Source organism: Gobius niger, assembly GCF_951799975.1.
Source record: "Gobius niger genome assembly, chromosome: 5".
Classification (NCBI taxonomy): Eukaryota; Metazoa; Chordata; class Actinopteri; order Gobiiformes; family Gobiidae; genus Gobius; species Gobius niger.
Genome location: NC_136856.1, coordinates 15,132,981 through 15,157,461, shown reverse-complemented (window position 1 = coordinate 15,157,461; position 24,481 = coordinate 15,132,981). Strand labels below are relative to the sequence as shown.

Sequence of the window (24,481 nt, the reverse complement as noted above, 5' to 3'; positions counted from 1 at the left end):
ACAATTTGAGTGACAAAAATCTGAAATACAAAGAAAGTCAAGTTATTTGTATTTGTGTGTTGTGGAATAAGCCAAGTTTTTATCTTTGGGCATTATTACTAAATACACCAGGCACAGAATGCTGCTATATGGTACTACTTAAAAAAAATCCCATATAAAGCTATAGAGGAAACTGGCTTAGTATAATATAGCCTAGTGTAAAGAAATACATAATGTTTCTTTCTACCAGTGTTGGCGGCTCATCACTGGCTCCCAGGCCAGTTTCAAGCTCATTTTAATGGTGTTTGAATGTCTAAATGGCACTGCTCCCCTGTACCTGGCTAAGCTGCAGAACCCTGAAGTCTGTTGACCTGCTGCTGCTGGAGGTACGTCGCTCCAGGCGTGTGAGCAGAGGGGACTGGGCTTTCTCAGTTTCAGCTATGGAACAGTCTGTCTCTGTACATGGCTGCACATTCTTTTGAGCATATACAAGTGCTAAAGATGCATTCTTAAGCTTGTAACAATGTGCATAGATCATGGCCAGTGTTGGGTTTTTGAGTCCACTGTTCTTTTTGTTACTGCTGTGAAGCACTTGGGTCATCTATACATGTTTTTAAATGTGCTGTGTAAATAAAACAAACTGGCACAAAACCCGAGTTGTGCCTCCAGTGTCTCCCCAAAATAATATTGTGTTGTTTACAAAAGGAGTAGGTTTTTGTAATGACCTAAAACTGTCACGGCTGCATTTGTGGTCAGTCAAACCGTTGTATTATGAAGACAGATGACTGACACCCCAGTATTATAAAGTGTTTGACCTTAAAGAACATATTTCAAAGGAAATTCAGCATGATATCAATTTAATAGTTGGTAGATTACTTTATGTTAACAAAAATACGACTTAACAAAAAGACTTAAAAGGAAACTGAAAGTCCACAACAGTTCTACAGAATGTTTTTCCTTAGGGTGCTGTGTAAGAGCAACTTCCAGACGTTCAAGAGATGGCTGGTCACGGTCATCGGTCGCAGTGAGGTGGTCCTGGCCCAAACTTCTTGTGAAGAAGATAACACTCTGTGATGAGGGTGGGGGAGATGTCCGGGTGATCCATTCATATACTGTCCAGCTTCTTCAGCACATAGGGAGCTGTAGGAACAAGCAGAAATCAACAAAATGACTTGAATAAGGAAGCAGAAGCAGACAAAGACAGTTAGAAAGCATAGACTCAAATACAGGGCTAGCATGTATTTTAATGGCCCATAGGCTTGCTGAAGTTCTACACTTTTCCTGGTACTTTTGTAAAAGAACAGGCCACCGTTTTTCCATACTGAAATATGTTTTTACCTGAGCTTCGACGAGTTGATGCGAACCTGTCTGGTCTTTACGCATGTTCTCAGTCATGCGTAACGCCCAAAGATGTTGTTAGCATTTGGCCTCTCCCCTATAGCTCCAAACAGGGGTGAAGTTGGACGCTACCACGCTCTTCCACAGGCACGCACCAAGACCAGACAGGTACGTATCAACTCGTCTAAGCTCAGGTAGGAACATATCTCAGTATGGAAAAACGGTGGCCTGTTCCTTTAAACAAAACAAAAAGTCCTCTACTACTCTCATTTTGACGTAAAACAAATGCGTGACCCTCATCTGTTACAAACGACATATGTGAGATCAAACCTTTATTCAGTGTCAATTACTTGTCGCAATATAAGCTCCATTATGCCCATCTGGTCAAGAGTGAGGGCAAATACCGAAATGACATGCATATTCTTCATCAATGTCATCTTATGCTACTCACTGGCTCTGAGAAGGGCGACGTAAATAATGAAGTTTCGTATAGATGTGATGACGTCCTGTCGCATTTTCTTTTTCATTTCTTCTGGGTCCATTTTTGGCCCAAGTCCCTCTAACTTGAACATCTTCACTGTGTTTTGAGCTCAATTTTGCGCACGTTTGGAGAAAGATCTACGAGCGTGGACCGTATTTGAACCGGAAGTGTGTATCATCAAACCGGAAGTTACACATACGGCGATAGGCAACGGTCAAACGTTGGAAACGCGATACAAACATGGGCATAAATGGTTCGCTAGATTGTTCTTTTTTTTCCCGTCTATGGTTTATGCCCTCAGTATATGACACACAATTAATATATGTTTTATTTCAGTTAAACTATTCAAATTATTATTATGTTATCATTCAAAACACAGCATTCATGTCATAATATGTTGGCTGGAATTTTACAATAGGGTTTATTTTATTTGGCCAATTATCATTTCAGGTATATTTTTTTTGTTTGTTTTTTGTGCCCTGACCTTGCGAGAGAAGAGGGTCCTCCAGTTCTTGGGCGCAGACAGTGTAGAGGGGCGGACAAGGAGGCAGGGAGGGGTGGCTTAGTCCAGAGCTCAGGCCTGAGGATTAGAGGAACAGCCCCAGCGCGACGACAGCATCCAGCGCTCAACCAACCCCCCCCTACTCAGCACATCACCATACGGGCCGGGCGGGACGCACGGGATCAAATCTCAGCGAATATCGTCTCCTGTGTCATTTTCCGCATCGGTGGTTTTTGTTTAAGGCTGACATCAGAGTCCGGTCGCTGCTTTCTTCACACCACGAGGTGAGTTTTCTCCCTTTATTGTCTGGCTGAACGGAGTCCGCACCTTGCATCATTTACAGTCACTCCGCTCAGATTTGCTTTCAGAAAGATAGTGTTTTGCTGATGCTCGGATGGATCACGTCTGTAGGCGACAAACCTCTGAGAGAGAGAGGGGCAATGGATATTTAAATCCGATTAAGATTACAGAAGCAACAAAAGGATGACCTTTTTTCTTTGTTTAGCCTCATGATTTCTACTACTAGCCACCACAAATAGGAGTCCGCTGTGAAGGGACCATGGGCGGATAGAAAATATTGATTATTTGTAGGGCATTTATTAAACATTTATGAGAGTCAAGCGCTAACAATATTGCCTCAATCACATCCTCAAATTCCAGTCTATATCCAACCAATTTCTCTGACAGTAAATTCAGGTCAGTGCGTTCAGCCTTTAGGCTCCTACGTTTATTATACACATGGCTGAGGAGAGAGCGAGCCACGCCGTCTACACATCACATTGGATTGGGAAACAAATATCATACACAATCCGGGACAGCAGAATGGATGCCAGGGCTCTTCCTAAAACACATGCGTTATGAATGAGTATTGAGTGTAACTAAGTGCGATGCGCAGACAGTCTCCTCCTGCTCTAGTTTCCTCTCGCCGTATCCTTTGGCCAACAGCAGCCTCTTCTCTGCTCTTTGCTGTTTCGTGCCAAGCATGACAAACGCAGCACAACTAGACCGGAACAATGCGTTTTGCTGTTCTGGGGCCTTCATTTAATGCATGACATGATTCAGTAAGAGCTGTGATTGCGTTGCTATACATCGTGTCTGTCTGATATCACACAGACAATGATCTTTCCATATCAAGACATCACCATCCTAACAACATCTTCTCCTCATCTTCTCATCACAAACGTGGATAAGGTGTGTTCTTGTGGTCCTAGGCAGTCATCTGTCACACATCTATTATTGACCCAATATTTGTGCATTGCTATTGCTGCTGGCGGTAAGATGTGAGTCAGGGATGTACAGCATCTGATGGGAATTGCAGCTTTGAGGTCATTTCTCTGAAGGCAAAGCAGGGTGAGCAGAATGTGCACATAGGGACAGACTTGATGCCTTCCTGCATCAGCCTGGATCTGCCCTACTGACTGTGCCCCACTTACAAGAGCCTAGCTTTATTTAGTCCTTTGCCTTTGAGGCACCTCTGGACACTGGTGTCTGCCTTCTCAGCCCACAGCTCGGTCCATCTCACCATGAAACCGCTATGACAATTTTTTCCCCAGTGCCTTCACTGATATAATAACACATTTTGATAATTTAATTCCTGTTTAAACAGTGTGTTGATATCGGCCTACTCAGGGACTACAGGTGGATATAAACTCAAGTGCTACAACCTGGTACAATGCTCTCTCCTTTCTGAGGTTACAGCATGTGAAATAAATATAGATGGCATATTAAATAAATGAATTAACATTATCGCCCACAGCAGTGACACCTTCAGATTATTGTGCTGATATCAGAACTCCAATATCGGTACTATAGAGCACATTTTACAGTCTAACATTTGGTCTTATTATTTTAGTCACTGTAGTGAAACCTTAGAGAGAAGTGCATTCGCTCTATTGCCTGCATAAACCAGGTTTGCCTCAATTCTATTTTTAAAGTTAATGAAATATTTAACTCCTTCTGTAGCTCTGTTTTACAGTTGCTCCAGATCTATGTACTGTGGGACTCGAGTAATAAACCTCTTTGAAACATCACTAAGTTATAGAAAATTGGCTCAGACATCAGCAGAAGTAAAGCACAAACACATATCAGATATCAAGGTGATCCCCTTTTATGGCCGACAGTCCATCCCGAACCATCGATAGAGATTAACATGGAGCAAACTATTTAAGATTAATAATGGGACACTGGGGAAGTCTGCTGTCGCTGATGAAAAGGGAAATGAAATGAGAAGCACGTATCTTCATAACACTAATGGAGCAGGCAGACGGGCCGTGCAAAATGCAAGAGATTTAATTATGTCCAGACTCCGGAGTAGAGGGTAAACCTGCTGCTGTTTACAAAACAGTCCAAAATGAACTCCTTTTGTGGCGGCTATGATAAAACATCGCTACACAGTGGTTCTCAGCTGGTGGGACCAAAAGTGGGTCACAGAACCATTTTCACCTTTTCACCCTCCTTGGTCACGTCTCATGAGTTATTGCTGTTCATAATAATTGTTTTTGATTGTCAACCTTAAGATTCATGCATAAATGACAGAGGACTGTATTTTGCAGCTTTTCTTGACGCTGTTACACAAGTTGAGAACCACCTTCACATTCATGCCCCCTGACTTTAGAATAGAGGTGGGTAATCACCTACAAATAATATTAAAGTTTTTCAGTCGATTATGGTCATTCACGACATTACCATATCGTGAATATAGTCAAAATGCTGGTAAAAGACTAATGAATTTGAACACTTTTTTCTTCACATTTTTAATGGTTTGCACAATATCGTGTAATATGTAAATATTGTTGTTGTGAAAGTGCTAAATATAGATGTTTTAGTTAATAACGCCCACCCTGACTTCAGAAAGAACTTTCCATTTCTGACTCGTACTAAATGCTGGAGTTGAACTCAGGCCCATAGGTAGCTTTTTTTATACAAACTATAAAGTGGTGAAATGTACCAGTTCAATTTCTTTTTTTTCACTTTACTGTTTCAGCCTTATAATCTAGCTCAATCCAGCTGTCTCCTTTGCTCACATGTACCTACACACCTCAAATCATCCAGACGTTCAAACAAACAGTGTTTTCTGCCAAATGTGCTCTTGGACCAAATATTTACCGAGGTCTCTGTCCAAGTTTGTTGGCGAGTGCCGCGAGCCCAAAAGAACAGTGGGATTTAACGATTCCCTGTGCCTGCCGTGCTTTGTATCGTGCAGCTGTATCGTAGTTGGTCAATTCAATTGGTTTTGTACGGCCTCATAACTCAATAGTTGTTGCCTCACATGGTACAGGGGTGGATGATATTTACCTAAATTACTGTTGTATCTCAATATTCTTTTCATATACAACTTAGTGAAATAAATGCTGAAAATGATGCTTCCCACCTGTAGTTGTACAAGGTTTTAGTTAAGGGGATGCTTTGAACAAGATGTTAGTGCCACTTGGTTTGAATTAAACATTTAAACATCTATTAATTCTCAACATGTCAAAAGTGTTTATCCATTTGCACTTCATTTCCCGGTGCAGCTGTGACAAATGCAAACGTCAGATCAATTAGCTTGGGTTGCTGTTTAGCAGTGTAGCATCGCTCTATCTTCTTAATTAGCCTTATATACGTAGGGCGAAATAAAAAGAACTAATAGAGAATGTTTAACTGTTTTTTTGCAGCTGCATTTAGGTTTACAGGATACAGTTCTCACAGTGCTCCTTTTGAAAACATCTGGAGCATTAACACTGGAGAGAAATATGAATGGTTAACTAATATAAGACTTACATCAGAACATGTTTGTCGAGGTCTAAAATACAACATAATCAGGTTTTGTTCTTAATAAGACCCCGTGGATCCAGTGTTTTGGTGTCTGACCTGCTTTGCCCTGGTCCAGCCCAAAAGCACATATTGGGTTGGGCTTTCGCTGCCAATACCAAAACAACATCTGTCTAGTCATGACGGCACCCCTGAACTGTAATATCTGAACGGCAGCGAGACTCAGACAGATTTAATAACTATCTCTTTGGTAAAGAAGGAGCACAGTGAGGATAGACAGAGATTGTATCTGAAGTCTGATACATTGAGCTCACAATTCAAATCCGCCGTGAAATGTGTTTGTAATATGTTTGTCAAGATAAAATTTGAATGGGGGACAAAGTGCAGAAAATGATAAAAGATCTACAACATATTAGTAACTTAAAACAGTACAGTGGGTTACTTTCTAATCAGGGGTAAAACAAACCATGATAACACTGTGATGTATGTCATGAGACAAATCATGATATATATTATACTTACAAAACATAAACTTTAGCCTTTTTTGTGTAAAGAGTGTGGTTTATGTATGTATTATCTTTATGTGGACAAGAAGTTCAGTTAAGAGCTTGCCTTGCAGGACCTGTGTGTGTTTTTGTCAAATCAGAATGTTGTTTAACCTCTTAACCCCCACCTTAACCAGTTCTTCAGTTCAGCTTTACCCATCTAAACGTTTCTGGACTGGAGATTACAGCCTATTGTCCGGTGTAAAGCCTCATTTGAAAGCTAAGACCTACTAAACTGATTGTAACGTTTATGTTGCTTTTTTGTCTTGTTTTCATAGGATTTTTCATAGGTGTTTTTTGTTCTAATTTTTGTTGTGTTATTGTCGCTTGTTTTAATTGTGTTATTGGTGCACATTTTTATCGCTCATTTGCCACTTTCTTGCTTTTCAATTTGGGTAAAGCCGAACTGGAGAAAATGTGCTCGGTTCATGTGGGGGTTAAGAGGTTAATATCCAGAATCATCTTGTATTGACGGAGATGGCAATTTACACCCCTTCTGCAACTTCCTATGTCCACCACAAGCTGAATTTCCGTCACTGCATCATAGTTTATGTTTGGTTTCATTCATACAGCTTGGCATTATGATGTTAAACTTAACCATAGACTGAATTCACTGTCATAAAGTGCAATGGCAGTGGAGTGAGTGGATGTGTTTGGTTTCGGTTTGCACCGGGACTTGCTTGAATGTGAATCTGTAATCAGTGGGAGAACATGTTGCATTGATCAGCCCCTCGGCCTGTTCCCAGCAAACAAACTCCTTCACTCCTTCACTCCTCGCTGCCGACACTTCTGTTGTTCTCGCCTTTTCCCTCACACTAATTTTTGGCCGCTGCCTTCTTCACCCTCTCTCTCACCCCCCTTCTCTCTCCTCTGGTCCCCTTTTGTGCACCCCCTTCAATATCCTGTCCTTTCTCTCCTTTCTCTGCTGCTTTGACCACTTCGTCTTTTCTCCCAGTGTCGCCGCCCTCCCGCCCACCCTCTCCCAACCCCCCATACGTCCTCGCCTCTGCTCTGCCTCCTCTCTCCTCTCTCCTTGTCCCGGCTGCTTGGGTTGGCAGAGGGGCAGATGAAGGAGGCTGAGCTAGCTGCATTAGCTCTATGCACATAATTCATGAGTCCTGCCCTCAGTTTGTCCATGTCCTCTGCTATAGTCCTTGGGACACGGAGTTGCACACATGGGCCTATCAGAACCTCCTGTTGTAGCCCATGGGAGCAAGAGTTTACACCGCAGATCCCCGTTGGAGTAAAATGAGATGTTTTTTTTTTTTGGACAAGTCTATTTATTTTGTGTCACTCCTCATTCAACAGCTCGGCTTTTCATAACAAACCTGTGTTTTTCCCCCCAAACCAAATCCAGTATTGGGTTTCTGTTGTTTCTGGCATGACGTCCATATGTACAAGTCTTTTATTGCAAGCCAAGAATGCTGCGAGCCGCTAGCCAGGCCGCGTGTGTGTGTCTTTCTACCGCCACATCTGTCCTACTTTCTTGTAGCCCAGTTTGGACTCTTAACTGAGCTGGGTGATATGAAATTTTAATCTAGACAACCAGACAGAGATGGAGTGTCCCCTCATCATTGCCATGTGGTTTAAAAGCTGTGAAGGGGTAGAGAGAAAGAGAAGAGGGAGAGAGAAAGGGAGAGCCTTGGGGACCAGAGGAGGAGCCTATTGGAAATACCACAACCACATAACTGGTTTGGTCTCACATCTGCTCGGCGTGACTTAGCTGTGTGCTCGCTACAAAAATAACAACAGCCATCATCTGACTGATCTGAAACTGACAATCTCTCACCACTGACTGGAGCTGATTGGGCTTGAGGGCTCTTCGCGGTGGTCACGATGTGTCTCAGGCTCATGGATTTGTTTTGCTCCGCGCAGGTGGCTGAACCGGACTTGGACTGATGGTCGCACTGAACCCCCTCCACAGTTTCTGGGCCAATCCTGGAGCGGCTTCGGGGCTGATGTCCCGCGGCGCAGCAGGATCTTTGTGTTCTGGAGACCTGAGGCGAACTACATCACGGTGAGCGCAGCTTACATCATCATAGCAATATTAGACATGGGGTAATGGGGGCAGTTCTTGATCATTTTCAACACTTCAGTACCCGTGAGAAAACATGGGCACACATGTTTGTTTGAAACATGTGTTACAATCATGTTTTGTTTGGATCTGAGAGGACATTTGTTTATACTGTCAAAAGACCTTTGTCATTGCTTTATAAATCCAAATTTGTTTTATTTATAGAGAATGTTTCCTAAACAAAAGCATTTCCAATGTGCTGCACAAACAACATTTGGTAAAAAGCTCCATCAGCCTTCATTAGAATAATAAGAAAACGGTCAGTAATAAACGTGAAACTAATAATGTAGAGCAGACCATGAATAAAAATGCTAATACCTGACTTGACATTAAAACTTTAATCAGTTATTATCAATTACTTTATCTATGCCACTCTATAACTGCTCTCTACACAAGACCAATTTCCTTCAATTGCTGTAATTGCGTCTTGTCCAATATTGACTTATATAAACAACAGAGTTTAGTTTTCTTAGCTTCATTCAGTTATGTAGTTCACTTATTAATGTTCATCAATCAATTATCATGGAATGTCTAATTGCTACTGTTGGTCATAAACTATTAAAAGAGGAGTTTTTAGGATCATTTGCCGGTACTGCTCACGTCTCGGGCACTAGTCTGCATTTCAGAAAGGGAATGGCTGCTGCCCACAGAGACTGTCATCGGAGAAGACTACCTGACTCTGCAAGGACAGTCAGGGTGAAGGAGATACAGAGAGGACAAAATGAGAGTCAGAGAGAGCAAAAACACAGTCCATTGACTCAGCAGTGATTTCAGGATATGCGGCGCATTGTCAAACCGGCAGGAGCACTAAATACTGCCACGTGAAGCAACTTGCTTAAACAGTGTTGAACATGAGGAAGTGACGGCAACCAGTCCCGGTAACTCACCGTGTCAAGATGCAGAGCCCAGATAAAATCACTCATGACAAAGACAGTTTTAAGGATTGTTCATACACTAATGACATAATGACTGTCCATTAGCCCAGTACTGAAACATCATTCTTTATGTAGTGTTTAATGCTTAGAAATGTAACATCTTTGGTTTATGTAATGGAGCTGATATTAATGGTGAGGCAGAACTCGTGTATTCCGGTGAAGCTTTTCATGGTGTGTTTCATTGCTGTACTGTATTCCCTGTATTGTCCTCAGTCGAATCCAATCTCATATCCAGATCCTGGGCGGCACGATGGCGCAGCGGTTAGCGCTCGTGCTTCAGAGCAAGAAGGTCGAATTTGATTCTCACCTGGACGGGGCCTTTCTGTGTGGAGTTTGCATGTTCTCCCCGTGTCTGCGTAGGTTTCCTCCTGGTACTCCGGTTTCCTCTACCACTGAAAACATGTACAATAGGCCAGGATGAATGAGAGTGTGTTTGAGAGTGCGCGTGTGGGACGACGGTAGCTACAATCCGGTGTGGCGTGTTTACATGCGCGAGACCCATGTGTGTTCATTAACATGCACTGTCCCGACCAAATAAAGCAATAAATAAACCTAATCCAGGCTGTTGTTCCCCGCATACTCCTCCATCAAGAGCCCCATCTGGAACCCAAGCCTAACCCCCAGCCCTAAGTCACAGCTTGGGAACATGGGAACTGGTGTCTAGAGGTTAATGCACCTGGGGAAAAGCTCTACTGGGGAACATCAGGCTGACCCCCTTTTGGTGGACCTATAGTGAGAAGACCCTGGTAGTTCTAAAATTCCAAAAAGACATCGCTAAACAAAATAATTTTTTGGGTTCAGCATAACTGCCTCATGCAAGGAAAAGAGTGGCAGCATTGTGAAGTTGTAGAAATCCCTTTTGTCTCACCTGACAGTAGTGAGAAGGGTAGGGTATTTTAACCATTAGCAGCATGACTGATAAAAACCGACTGACTGAAAAGTATTCTTTCAATTTGACGCCTCTTAAAATCGTCCAAACTGAACCCATCTCGAGTTACAATTCCCCCCCACAACCAATTGTCTTGCTTTAATGTCCTAAGTGTGTAAATAATCAGTTCCTGGTGCACAGCTGCCAAGATACCAACCTAGCCACCCTCATCCTCCGGTCAATCTGGCTCAATCCGGATCAGCGGGAGGTGCTAAAGTGACACCCTGACCAGTGTGGGCCGATGAGGGCCTTTGTATAATCCTCTTACGGGACAAACCCACTCTGTGCCGCCTTTACTACATTAGTGTGGCGAGTCATCACTGGCCCAAACCCAGCAATCACATCAGAAACAGACCTGATAACAAGACAGAGTTGTGGATTTGTTACTGATGTCTTTTGCTAAATTGAATCCGAAATGTAAGTCTGAAGAAAGCAAAAACTGTGAAGCATAAAGCTAGTTGAATAAGTAAACAAAACTCTCAAGTCATCACTACTAGGTACAAGGAAGTATACCTCCAGAGAATAACCAAGGACTCGTTAGCCCCATGGCAGTACAGCTTTAGTACATAACTTATCCCCGAGAGTAAAAAGAATAGTCACTCATTTGTCTTTAATATCCAATACACAAGCAAAGGTACATCGTTTTAATTTCCGTCCCAAACAAATCTGGTTGAGTAAAAGTATTGAGGCACCTTCATCTATACAGAACATTGTAATTATGACGTTCTTGTTGCTGAAAGGTTTTGGGCACACAGCCATTTTTCACCCTCAGAATAAACTCTTGGCTTGCAGAAGTTTCCTCATCTTTTAGTGCACTGATCAAACTATAACCTCCTGGGCGCCGGCAAGACATTGATCATCAGGTTTTTAAAAGCACATTTCTCATTGTTAACGATGTTGATCGGGTTGTGCTGATCTTTCTGTTTCTGCCAATGAGGTTTTTTTTTTCTTCCCTGGCTGCGGTGGAATTGACAACCCATTATGAGAGGTTCACTCAGTTTATAGAGATTCGGATTGATTGTTATGAGTTGAATATTACGGCCAAATGTCCTTATTTTGTTGGTGAAAAAGGCAACAATAATAAAGAAAATGAAACAGCAGCAGAACTACTCGGTTAATTGATGGGTAGCAGCAGGCAGACTATTCCAGTGGTTCTTGACCTGTGGTACGTGCACTATTGGCACTTGGGTTTGGCTCAATAAGTAGAGCACCCGACTTGCACCAGGATTTTTTCACAGCGTAGAGGCAGGCTGAAGTGAAAACATTGACATTTAGACCCCTCTTAAAGGAATAGTTCACCGTTTTTCCATAGTGTGATATGTTCTTACCTGAGCTTAGACGAGTCGATAAGTACCTGTCTGGTCTGTCTGTGTGTGTGCCCGTGGAGGAGCGTGGTAGCTTCCAACTTCACCCCTATAGGCTATAGGAATACATTGGGAGAGGCCAAATGCGCACAATTTCCTTGCTCTTTTTGCGTGACTGAGCGCACGCACAAAGACCAGACAGGTACGCTTCAACTCGTCTAAGATCAGGCAAGAACATATCTCAGTATGGAAAAAAGGGAAGCTATTCCTTTAAACACTATTTCCTGCATTTTGAGGGATAAAGCAACAGAAAATGCCCCCTACGTTGGATGAAACACAGCATAGGGGGCGAAATTGCAGCGTGGGGGAAGAAATTCACAGCATAGGGGGCCCCTACGCTCAAATGTGCTGACAAGAACCCTGAAGATCAAGCCTGACATTCGTGAATTCTTTTTTGGTTCGGTCTTTTGACTGGGCACCCACTGGGGAAAACATAGATCGGCACAAAGCCTGGTGGTACTTGGAAGGTGAAACATTTTGTATCAATATTGGAAAAGTTTGAGAGCCACTGATCTATTATAACACCCTGCGGCATCAGAATACTTTAATGTGAATGCTACATTTAGTGTTTCTTTCCATTTGCAAATCTCTTTGGTGTGACAAGACACTATTTGAGAGTTTGGTTATGACAACATAATCCTGATCTCAGGTTAGCTCACGGCATACCAAAAGAAAGCGCAGATAAACATTTCTATCTTCTATCTGTATTAAATCAGTACATTTTATCCGTACAATAAAGCAGAATAGTGTCCTCTCAGTGCAGATGTATTGATTGGCTGAGAGACATAAAATCCGGAAGGGAGCAGTAAGTCGAAAGATTTGGTCAAGATTCAAAGCTCATCAACTCTGCCTCCCCGAGGGTTTAACGAAACTCTCCATCCTTCATCATTTCAGCGCCCAGACACAGTGTTGCAGAGGCAGGCTAAGCAGAAAGTAACTGCTGCAAATGAGATCTAGTGTACGTTTTGTGAATTCTATTATATTTGGTGTCTTTGTTGTAATTCTCAATGCGTGACCTCAATGACAGCTTAATCAATTTCCCCTCTTATATTCGTTTTTGATCTTTGCACATATCTCTTGGCATTGGTAACATTCAAGGCCAAAACTATGTTCAGCAGATTAAACACTGCAACTAATATGTAAATTTTGTAGATTCTTCCTGGCACTGAAGTCTAAAAGCTCTGGAGAGATCCTTTCATCTCCTTTCTCTTTTCATCTATGCCTGGGCCTATAGCTGTAACTCATTTCTTTGTGTATTTTCTGTAGATAAATGGAGGAGAAGGAGCGAAGTAGGAGCAGGTCTCCGGCTCGGAGGACCAGCCGCGTGCAGCAGGTGGTGGGGACCATAATACGACGCACTCGAGAGTCACTCAGCAGGTACGAAGTGAAAAAGACACATGTGCTTTTGATAGAGATGTATTATAGTGTAAGATTAAAAAAATAAATAAAAATAGTTTAATACTTTTTTCTAAGATTGCTGCAAACATTTATCCCATGTATCTCTTTGTTGGTGTTGAAAATGTTCCTGCGACTAATTAACTTACATGTAATATAACAGAAAATTGTAAAAACTTGGCTATAAGGATAGCAGCTGACCTGACCTCAGCTGCGTGGGTCCATGTCTTGGCTTTGACAATTTGCTGGCAGTGTCTCGCTGTCTGTCACCCTCTCTCATATTTGTGATTTATAGCTATTTAAATTGTAGTATCGTTAAACAATGTATGTGTCTGTGTGGATTGGTTTTCTACAATAGAAAAGTGTATATTTTTTAACATTTGAAATGGCCAGAAAGTGAAAGAGAATAAAGGGCATTACTTTGGTGAAAGCAGACCACACACACCACATCCCATATCCAGAAACACTGTGCACCGTGTTTTGTGCATATTCAAACCCGGACCATCTCTTTCCAACACACAAACACACCCAGAGTGCACCACAATTATGCTTCAAGTGCCCCTTGCTCCCTTGTTGTCCGCTGAGTGGTTTCTCATTCTCGGCGAAGGAGGCGTGTGAAGAAATGCCTCCGCACTCTCTCACTTGGCTTTGAGAAAAAGACTCACAAACGGCTGACCTAGACACGCACCCCGGGGGACTGTATGTCATCTTCATATTGAAAGAAAATGTACACAGTTTACACAGCAGTCCCGTGGTGAATAGAAACGTAGCTCGAAAAACAAATAAGAAATCCGTGGATGGAATAACCTGGTCATTCAGGATGTTCAGGTCGTCAGCTGATCTCATTGTTTGGGCACAATGCTACTGAACCCAGACCCGACCAACTGCACTTTTTCAGGCAGTGCATATAATATTTATCAGTCCTAAGCCAAGAAAATGAGAAAAATGATTTAAAGTAATAATGTTAATGTTACTGAAACACTGTTCTCAGGCAATTAGTCTGAGACAAATGCCAAACCAGGATTCTCAGAGGCGCCTCCTTTGATCCACACACAATAATTCATTCATATTAACTCATGCCTCCAGCCTTATAACCTTTACCCTGTGACCCCTACAGAGAACGGTTGCTAGGCGATGGGAGGTCACAGCGCTCCAACAGTTTGTCCAATCAGAACTTCCAGGCCAAACTCCAGTTGCAGATCACCAGAGATCCCGTCCTGGACAGCAGCACGGGCCACGGCTTTACCCTCACCACAGAGCCCCCCCTGCTGGTCAGGGACATCGCCCCAGGTAGGACGCGCACTTGCACAAACTATACCCAAAAAGGGGCGGTCTGGCGGTATGTCCACTCTGGAAGAGCACCGAGGGGCCACTGGCTCACGGGCCCCCTGGTCTGGCCTGTCAATTTTACCCCCGTCTTAACCGAGCTTTGCCCCTATCTAAAAGCTTAAAAGAAAAGCATCACGAAAATGAGGATGAAAACGGAACAAAAATGTGCGGGAAAAGCAACAAAAAAACAAAAAGTGAACGTGATTAAAACACAACAAAATAGTGACAAAAATATTGATGAAAACAGAAGCTTTTAGATTTGGTCAAAGCCGAACTGGAGAAAATGCACTTGGTTCAGGCGGGGGGTAAGAAGTTAAAATATGTCTTGGAGTCTCAGCGTCCAGGGCCGTTGTTCAGTCCCAGTCCGCCCCTGTACCCAAATGATTGTGTGTAAGCTCTTAGTTCTCAAGGAATTTATAGTAGGAAGTTTTCAAGGTCGACAACGAACCACTCCAGACTTTGGAACCCTGTACCATAATGCCTACACGATGTGACTGATCTACAGAGGGATCAATGGTACACAGTATTAAAGTAAGCCAGAAGACAGTGGGAGCGCTTCACTGGGGTCAGAACATGTGGTGCAAGTGTATTTCAGTCAGGTGCTGTTCCAGGATGTGTATCCAAGATAAGTAGTGAAACTTCAGAGACTTTCCGCACAGAGAGAGATGGAAAGAGAATCTGAGGCACACCGGCAGAGTAGGTTAACAGTAGGGCTGGATTTGTTTAATCGATTTGAATCAATCTTCCTTTGAATTGTCCGATGTCGATTAAAAAAACACTTAAATCGATCCTAAGAACGTGTTTGACTGCATGAACTATGTTTATTTCAATCGTCAATTACCTTTATAGGCACGTTGTGTTGCCTTGTGTACAAAATGCACGGAATAAATAAAGTTGCCTTGCCTTCATTTTAAGCGCTCGCTTGTCCCTCTAGTCCCCCGGGAGCAAAGTGACAGCGTGGCAAAAAACTAGTAAAAAGAAATAGCTCCCTTGCGCACAGGTTGTTGCCATTTGCTTCTTGTCACAGCACAATCGTCATTCAGCTTAGGGTCATAGAATGGCAATGAGCGATATGACCAGAGGGGGAAAAACATGTCTCATATTAATCAATCACGATTTTACATTTACATTACTTTGTCAGAGAGAATAAAATAAATAAAAACTCAAATACAGACAGCTGATTAATGAAACCTCAGCTCGAACCGAAGAAAAAGAAAAGCCTTCTATTCAGCCAACACTAAACAATTCTTCCACTTTACACCTGTCAGCTCCAAAATTAGGTGCCGTCACCTCCAAAGAACTAGCTGCCAAGTGCCAACCTATTGGTCACATTGTTCCCCTGATTCAGGTCTTCCCATTCAATGATACTGTAGTAGCTTCTTGTATTGTACGTTGATATGATTTAGTGTCCTCCTATACATTACATCTACCTCCAGACGTTTTATTCTCCCCTGTTCACCATGTGCACTTACACCAGGTAACTAGCAAAATGATTGATAAGCCAAATTGTCCTTAGATATGTTAATTTGTATGAGTACTGTACTGTGAGTGTCATGATGTTATGCTTGACCAGTGACCGATGCATATAAATACATTGCAGCTACTTCATATGTTCATTTACTTGCAGGTTAGGGTTCCATTATGATATACGTTCATGTGTATGTCCTTGGAGTGAACCACTGTGCTGTTTGTCGTGATGAGTTATCTTTGCTTTTGCTGCTTCCTCACTAAAAGGCCACTTGTTTTATGTAACTGTTCCTTGCTACCAGCCATCCACATTTAGGCTACCCTGTCTCACTCATACGCTCTCTGCCTCATGTTGGAATTTCACATTATTCGGAGGCCAGGGACTTACATTCATTTCCTGTAGTCTTTCATTAACCACAGGGTGCTTAAGCCTTTCAACATATATGAACTTGGAGGCTAAATATCTTTTAACATGGAAAAGAACACACACAAAGATGTAGTATATTAGAAACCATTGACTAAATCCTGGCATTAGCCTTCAGGGCACTGCGCCAGCAAAGTCAGAGTAACACCTGGTCATTGTTTCTAAATCCAATCACTCTTCATTAGGGCAACTTTGACAAAGGGGCAGCACTGGGTCCAAGAACAGGGATCCATTAGTTTTATGTCCAATAAGCTGATAAAGGCATTGTGCACTGCAAGGCCAGGCCCCCATAGTTGCACCATCTAGATAAGTGAGATTTTGCTACAAAAAGATCTACTGAGAAACAAAGTGAGATGTGCGTGGTAAAAAGGGGTACTTGAGAATGTTATGCACCAACAAATTGTATTAAATTATTGTTGTATGGTCAATGTAGAACTAGATTAGTCCTGAGTAGTTACAAATCTGGTCTCTATTAACCTTAGAGACATTGCAGCAACTGTGGGCCTTGTTTACCCCGAGCAGCGACCAATCACAGGACTGTGTTTACTTTGATATGACCACTATAACTTTAAATTACATGTGAAATGAGCATTGTTTGAGGATTGGGTGATTGCGGATTGAGATGAAGGTGGAAAGATGAGGGGAAAAGGCTTTAAAACAACCTAGTTCAGGATATTGGCAGAGCGGTTGTATAAGAGGGGGCTGGACGTCTGGCTGTGTGTCTAAAGGCTTTCAAAGTAGTGCTTCCCTGCTGTCAGTGGGTCAAAAATTAGGGACAGACTTGAGCTTTTCAAGACAGACAGGGTATGTGAAAAACACATGTGAAAGATGACATTTCTTGCTGTTTTCTTCATGCGTGTGTAGGTCTGAGTGAGTTAGGGATACGCTGAAACGGCTGTGCCTCAGTGGCGTTCTTCCGCCCCGAGACAAATGAATATAAATAACCAGAGAAAGCAGAGCTGAGCTGGATGGAGCCCAGAATAACTGTAACCCCCCAAGTCCTGGAGCTCTCAGCTGAGTCAGCCATGTTGAAAAGCCATGTGTGTTGTTCTGTTTAAATGCTGCCTTAATACACACAGTTCAGGATTTTCACAGCCTGCACTGCTGCAAATTTTATGTGTCTGAGTATGAAGTGAATTTAATATTAGATGTGAGGAGATGTGCATTTCACATGCTGTGGATAAACAAATCATCACTCCTTAAACAATACAGAATTTGGTGTCATTCCTGCAAAAATAGAAAGGGTTGCATGGAGACTGATCAATATCAAATCACCAAACTAATTTCTGACAGGACAATATTAAAGCCACACCGCGTAACATTTTACCCAAAAACAGAATAAACCGCAAGCATTTATTTTTATTACTCACATTTTATTGATGAAACATACCTTTAAAATATGAACAAATAAGCATGTGTTCGCTGTGAGGGGCTCACCTCTCCTAAGACCCAAGTGTAACGTTACTAGGAGTGGAGACGTCTCCAGCTCGTTGCCATGGAGATGTTGACTAAAAACAGCCAGATATGAGATTAATGTAGGTTAGATCCTCATCCAAATCCATTCTTTGATTACCCACAGAAAAAATGCATTTTGGTCATTTGGAGCATGTTTTGTATTGCTGGCAACAGTATAATCCAAAATGTTACACAGTGAGCCTTTAAATCAGTTTAGTTACTTTTAATCTTTTGACGTTTGTATTGATTTTCACTGGACTGGAGGCTGTTATTGATGGCGCCGCCTGTTCATGAGAGCAGTGGCTCTGAACTGGTATTGGGTCCATCAGATAAGGATGACAAGCTACAAACCCAAAAGTACAAAAGTATTCAATCTGTTAAATATATCATGTGAAATGTTTCCCTGTTTGTGACCCACTTTTGGCTCCTGACCCACCGCTGGGAACCATTGCACTAGATTGTACTTGCAGGCAGTATTTTCTCTTCTTTTCAGCTGTGTAAGGCTTTGTTTTCTCTATTAAGCTGCCACTTGATTATTCATCATCAGTGATTACCTATGCTGTCTTTTGTTTGTAGGGAGTCCTGCAGATGGGATTCTGTACCCAGGGGACCAGGTACTACAGATCAATGACAAAGTGCTGGAAGATCTGAGCTCTGAGCAGGTGGAAAACGTCTTGAGGTAAGACAGACTGTTTGGACTAAATCTGTGCCTTTCTTTGAGTCCATTTATTAGCTGACTAATACACTTCCCAGAACAAAAGCGGCTTGTGTGTCTTGTCTATCCACTGAAAATAATGCTTGCCATTGTTTGCAGGACTGCATTATGTATATGTGTCATGGGTCAGGGTGTGTGTGTATGAGCAGCTTAGTTTGATAGGGCTGCAGGGTCAAGAGAAAAAGTCTTTATTTGACAGCTGGACACAAAGTAGTGATCTCTTTCTTGTGTGCATTTTTTCTTGTTGCAGTGAAATGGAGGACTGCATCACTGTAACCATCCTACGGCACATGACGGTGAGCACAAAGCCGATATTGACAAACACGGGAAAACACCCCTATGTCCACGAATGAACCGGCTCTGTGTTTGCAAACATGTGATGACAAACTCACATTTTCTGAAGGGATTAACTCAAAGATTGCCATACAGTCAGTGTAATCACAATGTGGGCTGCTGTCGTGTTGTTTGGGTGTAGAGACGTCGTGTAATCTGTTCAGGATCATGCGCTGTGTGTTGCAGTACTGACTAGGCCAGCACAATGTGTTGCACACAAGTATCCATTATATTAGCCAATGCAAGATCCATATCGCAAAAAAATAGTATTACAAAAACACAGAAATCTTCCATTTGACAGAGCTTCATCCAATTCCGTTCCGTAGAGTCCCTAAAATTAAAGCATGTTGTGTGATCTTCATTATTGTTTAGCTTTTAGGTATTCAGTTCATTTTAAGCTTCTTTTTTTGTATCAAATTGTAGCCAATATCACATCAGAAGTTGTCTCACATGGCAGATGTAAATGATTTACAAACAGGAACAGTTTGGAAACACACACAGATATCAAACAGTGAAACAGACAAAGAAAGTAGTGAAACAGCAGACCCTCCTTCTCAGCAAGAAAAAACTCAGTGAGAAAAAATAGAAACCTCAAGGTGAACCACGTTGAAGAAAACATCCAACGTCCCTTGGATGGAGAGGCTGCAGATAGGCCCAAGGCTGTTGGGAGTCCCTTTGCAGATAAGGCTGAAGAATGTGGAGCGCATATCCAGTCCTGGCTGGAGCATCAGGGAAGTGGGGGGAACAGGCAGAAGGGTTTTGGGGTCCACGTGATGTTCAGACTTGTATATTTTCTGAAAATTAAACAACATGTTTGACACAGTTTTACTTGAAAATACCATTTCCAAGTTAGATATTGAATGAATTTCCTGATATAGCCTTAGTGATGGCATCGGGGGCATGTGTTTGTGTGTTCACAGAATCCCAAGTCATCCATCATGTCGGCGGAGAAGAGAGCCCGTCTGAGGAGTAATCCAGTTAAAGTGCGCTTTGCAGAGGAGGTGGTGGTCAACGGGCACACTCAGGTTAGACAAGGCTACAAAGTATAACTTTAGAACTTCTATATGTGGAGTTATGAAGGTTAGCTTTTGCCTTCTTCCTGCGTGGCCGGTGTTCGTTGAATTATAATAGGTTGCGTTCATGTGACTTCATAACATTTGAAAGAGCCAAAGAATTATAAGGTAGAATTTGCCTTACCCTGATTCATGATTCATGTCTCTGTGATTTCTGGACCGATCACACAATGAACTGCAGTGAAATACTTTTGTCACTATATCATCAAAATGAGGTCGCATTATTCACTCAGACAGGCACAATTATTGTACTTTACAATATGACCGTAATATGGCAGCTTTGTGGACCCAGTCACTAACAAAACATTTTTTTATATTCTGTTTAGATATTTACTTCTAGCACAGTGACTTGTCCATAGAGTTTATATATCTGGAATTATGGTTTAAAATTGGAAATATTGATTGCCATGGAAACTGTCCTCATATTTCATCACTTTGGATGCATGTATGTTCAGTTAGTGCTTTATAAAACCCACGCAGAGTGATGAAGAGAAAGTCTGTGTTGTTCACTTGGTGACTGTTGGTGTTGCTGGTCATAATGTGAAGCCTGACTTGCGTAACATCAGTTACTACACACTGTCATTTCTTTTAGTTTGTACGTTGTTTCACACATCTGTTATGTTCAACAGGGAAACTCTCTTCTCTTCTTGCCAAATGTCCTCAAAGTCTATCTGGAAAATGGACAGACCAAGGCCTTCAAGTTTGACAACAGCACCACTGTCAAGGTTTGTTTGCAACAGAGAGAAAGAGCAGAGTGTTGTTTAATTCTTTATTAGAAAGAACTAAACAAAATGAGTGAGAGAAAAGTGTAACAAAAAATGTAACAAGTTAAGCAGATGACATAGAAGTGAGTAGAGAGATGAGGAGGCTGCTGCGGAGTGTTTTGTTAATAACTTCACCCATTTGTGCTAAGTGATTAAGATCTCATAACTTCACCCATTTGTTTACATGATTTTGCAAATTCACTTACTTTTACACAGAAATTATGATCAACAAATTATAGTTTTTTTTGTCAGTTAACAAAGAACTTGAAAAACATGCTTTTTAGGTGCCTGGGTAAAGGTGCCATGATTTACTCTATTCATGAGCTACAGGTGTAATATAAATAAAAGAATAAAAAAATATTTAAACAGTAAGATTTAAAAACATGTCTCCCAGTGTTTTGTTTCTGCTTGTTTCGTTCCCATCAAAAGGAAAACGGAGACATAAAGGGAAATCAGAGTTGCCCATCTGCCGCCTGCAGACAGGGATGAAGGGTGCTTGTTTAAGGGGTCTAAAATGTTGTTTTTTCATCTCCCCAGGACATTGTTCTGACTCTGAAGGATAAACTGTCCATCCGGGCCATTGAGTACTTTTCCCTGGTGCTAGAGCAACAGTACAGCATCACCAAACTGCTGCTGCTGCATGAAGATGAGCTCATACAAAAGGTCAAGCACAGGCACAATGGAAATCTGTGGTCTGTTTGGTCAAACTAGCAACGTGTATTTTTAAAACATCTGTGTGTCTGCGTTTATCAGGTGGTGCAGAAAAAAGACACCCACGATTACAGGTGTCTGTTCAGAGTCTGTTTCATCCCCAGAGACCCCATGGACCTATTACAGGACGACTCCACGGCTTTTGAGTATTTCTTTTTACAGGTCAGTCCAGGTCTTTTTGTGACATGAAAGAACGATAATGTTTAGGTATTTCCAAGGTCTTTCCTTGTGTCCCGTTAATCAGATAAGGGCGTTTTCCTTGATATGAATCATCATAGAGCGTTTCTGTGAAGTTTTACATCTTTGAGGCTGTATTTCATCCTGAGATGATAAGCCTCAGTAAACCTGTGGGAGATCCTCTTCTGTCATGTTGCCTCCTCTCACCACCTGTGCTTGTTCCGCTGTAAACACCACATTATGTCCCTTTTGTTTTCACGCTGATGTTGATGTGCCGGAACAGTTTTGTTAAAGACTTGGCCTGTATTATTATGTATTTTCAGAGTGTGGGCGACGTGCTGCAGGAGCGGTTTGCCGTGGAGATGAAGTGTAACACCGCTTTGCGTCTGGCAGCGCTGCACATGCACGAGAGACTTGATAGTTGTGGACAGACGAGGACATCTATCAAGAGCATTACGTGAGTCATACTGTATGAGTTTCACCGTGTGAGTGGACATTCAAGAATGTAACTTATCCCGCTATTGTCATTTAGAGCTATTAAAGCTTTCAGTCATCTGAAGTGAGGCAGACTCAACTACCCTCTGCTTCACCTCTTACACTTACGCTACATTTGTTTTTGTGCCACATGGTCAGGTGACAAGTTACATAATATGTGATCTAAACTTAGAAAATTACAATTACATAATTTGTTCTGTCACACATTGGGCCACACTCAATTTAGTTAATGATAACTAAATCTCTCCTTTGTTAATGACAGGAAAGAGTTTGGCCTGGACAGCTTCATATCGCCGACTCTGCTCGGTAACATGAGAGAAAAGGACCTGCGAAAAGCCATCAGCTACCACCTCAAAAAGATCCAGGCTCTGCTCGAGCCTCGGCAGAAGGTAAATACAGTGAGACCAAATACAAGGTCACAGGATGATGAGCAACGATCAATGTATTCATTTTGTTTCAGGTCATAGCTGCTACTCAGGCTCGATTGGCCTACCTCACACAGCTGGGAGAGCTCATTTCATATGGAGGGCGATCCTACAATGCCACTATGATGGTAACTTTTTTGCATTGCATTTATAATAAGTATTTAAGGGTATTTCGTTAGCCTTGACGAGTAGGTTTCACGTTTAGGACCAGTCTGTGTTGCATCTTTCTGTATGGTCTTTTCCTTGCCTCTGACATAAGAGATTCAGCTGATATTGATCCTGGAGAGTTAATGTAATCTTTAAAAGCACCAAGGAACATATCACATTATAGTTTTATTTTTGTAATTCCCATTCAGCGACCACACAATGTGCTCGTTCACATAGCCCTCCCCTCAGCCAGTCGATACAGAAGAGCACTATCAAATTACATTGTACTTTAAAGTTGGTCATAAGCGATTAGATATTTTTGTTGCCCTTTTCTAAACCATCTTCGTTTGTTCCTCAGCTCCAGGACAGAGAGGTGCCGGTGAGCCTCCTGGTTGGGGCGAAGTACGGGATGAGCCAAATCATCAACCACAAACTGAACGTGATCTCGACGCTGGTGGAGTTCAGCAGCGTCAACCGAGTGGAGCTGCTCTCGGAGTCGGACAAAGTCAGCCTGCTGCGCATCTCACTGCACGACATGAAGGTACGGACCAGCGCGTAAAAATAGACGCAGCCCGTTGTATTATTCACTGATGTAGAGGCACTTACACACTGACACAGATAAGAAAAATGGATCCCCCCTCCCATCATATTCCCACTCATGCAAAATATAGGTCACACCATTTTCTTCACCGCACTGCAGCCTAAGGGGGTAGGGCTCAGGAAGTGTTCATGTCCCACTAGTTACTGCTAAGTTATTAAGTTGTCTGGTACACCAAAAGTTCAAATCATTTTCCTTTTTTTGAGTAGGGCTGGGTACCATAAAAAAAAATTCGATACCAGTACTTTAACAATACTTGGTTTTTGATACCTATACTAAATCATTTGTCATATAAAATACAAAATCATATAACAGATTAATTAATGTTGATTATTCCTTTTCCTTTAATATTTATTTTCTTTTACATTTGTATCATTTGTTTGAGGTGAAATAACCAAGAAACTTCCTTTAACTACAAAAGGGCAGTTAAAACACTTTCCAAGTTTTTCTTATTTTTCCCCCCTGATTTCGAACCAATTTTCTCTTGTTTTTTTCTACCAAATTTTCCATATTATTATTTTTTTCTAAATTTCCCCCCATTTTTTAACATGTTTTTTTCCTCTCAATTTTCCCCTAAGTTTCCAATTTTTTTTCCTATTTCTTTCCCAATTTCTTTTTTTTAACCCAAATTTACCCCAAATTTTCCCCTTATTTTCCCTTTTTTCCCCCACTTTTTCCTTAATTTTTTCAATTTTTATCCCAAATATCTCTGCATGTTTATTTCCATTTTTTTTTCAATATTTTACTCCAAAATGTTCACATTTTCCCCAAATATTTTTCCCAAATTTACACCAATTTTTCCACTTGTTTTCCCAATTTTTTCCACTTTTTCATCAATTTTCCCTATTTAAAAAAAAAAAAAAAATCAAATTGTGTTTCACTTTTTTATTTCTTTGAATTTTGATGACCCATAGCATCAAAACTTGAATATAACAATTTTATATTTCTTTTCGGTCCCTGCTTATATTTTTTCTATACCATTAGTACCTAAATCTACCCAGCCCTATTCTTGAGGGCATTACCTTTCAGTATGCCAGGAAATGAATGTGCACAGAATTAGTGTTTTATAGTAGGTAA

At 41.7% G+C, this 24,481-nt stretch overlaps 2 protein-coding genes across 4 annotated transcripts in view; one reads left to right on the top strand and one right to left on the bottom strand.

The window, feature by feature from the left end:
* Positions 1–825: 825 nt before the first annotated feature.
* On the bottom strand, positions 826–1,969 carry tomm5 (translocase of outer mitochondrial membrane 5 homolog (yeast)). Its single transcript, XM_079556498.1, has 2 exons — positions 1,769–1,969; positions 826–1,119 (listed from the first exon to the last, which is right to left on the bottom strand). The coding sequence occupies exons 1-2, from the start codon at positions 1,887–1,889 to the stop codon at positions 1,085–1,087; spliced, it is 156 nt and encodes a 51-aa protein (XP_079412624.1). The 5' UTR covers positions 1,890–1,969; the 3' UTR covers positions 826–1,084.
* Positions 1,970–2,293: 324 nt separating this feature from the next.
* Positions 2,294–24,481, top strand: part of frmpd1b (FERM and PDZ domain containing 1b) — a 30,632-nt gene continuing 8,444 nt past the window's right edge. For 2 of the 3 annotated variants that reach the window (XM_079556497.1, XM_079556495.1), the window contains exons 1-14: positions 2,294–2,584; positions 8,471–8,612; positions 13,163–13,273; positions 14,409–14,581; positions 18,543–18,645; positions 18,932–18,977; positions 19,935–20,039; positions 20,717–20,812; positions 21,389–21,514; positions 21,605–21,724; positions 22,063–22,196; positions 22,497–22,623; positions 22,695–22,787; positions 23,165–23,347. In XM_079556497.1, the coding sequence (XP_079412623.1) occupies positions 13,167–13,273; positions 14,409–14,581; positions 18,543–18,645; positions 18,932–18,977; positions 19,935–20,039; positions 20,717–20,812; positions 21,389–21,514; positions 21,605–21,724; positions 22,063–22,196; positions 22,497–22,623; positions 22,695–22,787; positions 23,165–23,347 (1,413 nt within the window). In that variant the 5' untranslated portion in view covers positions 2,294–2,584; positions 8,471–8,612; positions 13,163–13,166. Of the gene's footprint in view, positions 2,585–8,162; positions 8,613–13,162; positions 13,274–14,408; positions 14,582–18,542; positions 18,646–18,931; positions 18,978–19,934; positions 20,040–20,716; positions 20,813–21,388; positions 21,515–21,604; positions 21,725–22,062; positions 22,197–22,496; positions 22,624–22,694; positions 22,788–23,164; positions 23,348–24,481 lie in introns of those variants that run through there. The other variant, XM_079556496.1, reaches the window with a different exon arrangement.